Here is a 3,230-nt window from a genome sequence, read left to right on the forward strand (position 1 = left end):
GACGGCCCTGGCTCCATTGCAGTGCCCGGAGCCACGTCGCAACTGCGCAAGCCGCTGGCGCGCGCTGCATCCTCGATGGTTGCCCCCCTTACAACATCTGCATCGCCTTCGGAGATCGTCATTGCCGCGTGCAGTAACTGTGGCGAGCGGTGGCTGTCCTTTTGCAGCAGCGGGCAGGAGCAACGGCTGCAGAAAAAAACGATGGCGTTCCTCCCGACAGTGCACACAAATGGACGGTGCATGGACGTGGATCCTAGCAGCATTTGCATGCATGTGAATGTTGCGTGCCATAACTATGATAGGTGCACTGTCAGGGTTATCCGTATAATCCGTCGTGTCCATCCGCGGCCAAACAAATCAACCGGTTTGCATAGTAAAGATCATTAATGGACTGACAAATCAATCGAGCCATCTATTCCAAACAGCATGATTTTTGCACGACCCACCCGGTGATTCTCAGCCTGTCTCGTGCCGAGACACATAAACAACAAGGCATACACAAAAGTAGGCTGGAAGTGGAAGGCATGGGCAAACACAGAATAGGTCCGAAGGCGACGGTGCATGGACCGAATTCCTGCATGGACACGTGGATCCGGCATCATGCGTACGCTTATTCCAGCAGCATTTGCATGCATGTCAATGTTGCGTCCCATAACTACGGTAGGTGCACTGCGAGGGGTTATCCGTACGAGCTGCCGATCCTGGCCCTCCGTTGCCAAATCAGACGGCTCGGAGAGGATAGGACCAGGGCAATTCATCATCATTGGACTAATAACGATTCGATCGAACCATCCGTTCCAAACAGTACGATTTTCGCACCATCCATAAGAACAGAGCTGTGCAAAATGGTGTTAAAAAAGAGCTTAAAAAATGTTTAGCACATAACAGGGCCTCAGCGCGTAACGTAACCTCCTTTCGACGATGCTGCAGGCGATAAAGCGTGCGTGGACGGAGCCCATGGACCGGGGGCCTCACCCGCAGGCAGGAGGCGCACAAAGCGCGCGGCGTCACCGAACGAACGAACTTTGGGCACGGTCCACGACCACGACAGGGACCACCACCCGGTGATGAGATACGTGCCTGTCAACCAACTCCAACTCACTCGGCCCTCACTGACACGCCGGCCCCACGAGCAACCAGGAAACAAACACGCGACGGAAAAAGACTCTGCCCCTCTCTGCCCAGCGCCCACCGCCAAGGCCGGCCGAGCGGTGCCATGCCAGGGTTTCGAAGCCGTCCGGTCCCCGGGCCCACGCGCCAGACAGCCAGCCAGAAACGCAGCCCCCCTCCCCGTGCTCGCGCTCACCACTGGTACTGCTCGCCACGGCAATTAGTGCCAACAAAACATCTTCCAGAAATGAAAAAAGAAGAAAAATTTCCATGCACAGAAGAAGCATTGAGACCGCACCGCAACAGAGATAGATGTTAACGATTGTACTGACTGGACCATCGAGGTGTACACCACATTGCGTCCTCCCAATCCGCTGATGATACTACGAGCCACAACCACCACTGCTGGAGAATCACTCACTGACGCTGCTTAGAGCACTACTGCTACAACTACTAGTTGAATGCTGCTGGGATTCATATCAATCAGCCCGACCCTATATGACCAATTAATGGATGGATTATGTAGAGCTCACAATGGCGGCAACCAATTGATTGTGAATGAATTGTGATCGGCGAATTCACTCTGCTTTGCTTTGCTTACTGTTGGGTTGGGCGGGAGCGGGTCAGCGATCGTCCGGCACCCGGTAGAACTCGGCGGTGATCTCCGATAGCCACGCGCCGGGAAGCAGCATCTGGGGACGGGGAGTTTAACGGAATTACAAACGGGTCCCTCGGGGAGGAGCGGCAGGGGCTGGAATGTAATGTAGGGGAGGAGCAGAGGAGGCACGGGAGGGAAGGGACGAACTTACATCGAGCTGCTTCTGCACGGCGCGGGGCCGGCGGCGCCGGGGGCGGCGGCGCGGGCGCGCGCCGGTCAGCGCGTACACGTCCTCCTCGATCTCCTCGGCAGAGAGCGTCGCGGAGAACCGCGCCCGGCCGAGCGCGTCGGCGCGGACCAGCCTCCGCTCGCGCTCCGACGCCTGGGGCGAGGCGCTCGCGGCGGGCGCCGGGGACGGCGGCATCAGGGCGCGGCGGCGTCGTCGGGTGCGCGCCTTCGACGGCCGCGGAGAGGCCGCCTCGCCGGCCCCCGGGGACTCGTCGTCGTCCGCGGCGCTGCCGCCCCCGCCGGGCGCCGCCGCCGCCGCCTCCCGGAGGCCGAGGAGGAGCCTCTCGCTGACCTCGTCGAGCTGCTGCGAGGAGGACCGCCTGGCCGGGGCGATGGCGTCGCCGGCGCGGTTGACGGGGGCGCAGCGCAGCATCCGGTGGCTCCCCCACGTCTTGAGCATCGACGGGAGCGACGACAGGGCCCCGCGGCGCGCGCTCGACGGCGTAATCACCGCCTCCGCGTCCGCGCCGCCCGCCTCCCCGGCGCCGCCTTCCGCGGTGGGATCCGACGGCAGAGCCGCGGGCGGCGGCTCCGCCGAGATCACCATGGCCGGGGGCGACGTCGCGCCCGCAACCCTAGCCCCCGCAGCCGCTCAGGCCCTGGCGGCTGCGGCGGCGGCGGCGGCGAGATGGGTAGGGCGTGGACGTGGTGAGGAGGAGAGGAGAGGAGAGCGAGATGGACGAGGAGGAGGGGTGGGTTGCCTGCGGCGATGGAAGCGTGGGCGAAAGGAAAAATAGATGGAATAGTAGGCGTCGGGGATGAATAAGTATCGGGGGCCGCGTGTGCGCGCGTGAGTCCAGCGGGGGGCTATTATGGGGTTTTCGCCTCTGATTTAGTACTATGTTTTTCTTTGTGGATTATAATGGAATGGTGCGTGTTTTGCCGTTTGATGTGGACTGGTGTGTACACTCCATTTCTCTTCGAATTTCTCATTCCATTTTTTTTAAATCATTCCGTTCCATTGTATATGGATCGCCATTTTTCTTTGAGAAATGTTTCAGCATATCTGATTACATTCTTTTTTTCTTCATATAATGCAATGTTCATCTACACATTAGAAACTTCGTTCAACAAGCAAATCACTGAATTTCTACAAGCAACATACATTTCGCTAGTCAAGCTGATGACCTAAAAAACCATGCCCTCTTTACAAACCCGGAAAGAGGCAGTACCTCTGTTCGTAAATGCATATTGTCATAGCACTAAAACTTGCGTCATTTTTTATTATTTAAAC

General features: G+C 58.4%; 1 protein-coding gene across 2 annotated transcripts; it reads right to left on the reverse strand.

Moving 5' to 3' along the window:
• Positions 1-1,358: 1,358 nt before the first annotated feature.
• LOC123073819 (dapper homolog 3) lies at positions 1,359-2,746 on the reverse strand. 2 transcript variants are annotated; one of them, XM_044496846.1, is made up of 3 exons: positions 1,920-2,746; positions 1,712-1,802; positions 1,359-1,604 (listed from the first exon to the last, which is right to left on the reverse strand). In XM_044496846.1, exons 1-2 carry the CDS (start codon positions 2,541-2,543, stop codon positions 1,734-1,736), a joined length of 693 nt encoding a protein of 230 aa, XP_044352781.1. In that variant the 5' UTR covers positions 2,544-2,746; the 3' UTR covers positions 1,359-1,604; positions 1,712-1,733. The 2 variants fall into 2 exon arrangements, with proteins under 2 accessions (XP_044352781.1, XP_044352780.1); XM_044496845.1 differs by having other exon boundaries at positions 1,359-1,802; positions 1,920-2,743.
• Between the last annotated feature and the right edge of the window lie 484 nt (positions 2,747-3,230).

This window comes from Triticum aestivum, chromosome 3D, assembly GCF_018294505.1.
Source record: "Triticum aestivum cultivar Chinese Spring chromosome 3D, IWGSC CS RefSeq v2.1, whole genome shotgun sequence".
Taxonomy (NCBI): domain Eukaryota; kingdom Viridiplantae; phylum Streptophyta; class Magnoliopsida; order Poales; family Poaceae; genus Triticum; species Triticum aestivum.

What these genes read in the sequence shown, in the direction of transcription:
- LOC123073819 (XM_044496846.1), bottom strand. Translation starts at nt 2,543, where the DNA reads ATGGTGATCTCGGCGGAGCCGCCGCCCGCGGCTCTGCCGTCGGATCCC. An exon ending in CCGTGCAGAAGCAGCTCGAT is followed by an intron (nt 1,803 to 1,919) that starts GTAAGTTCGTCC and finishes CCCCGTCCCCAG; the next exon opens with ATGCTGCTTCCCGGCGCGTG.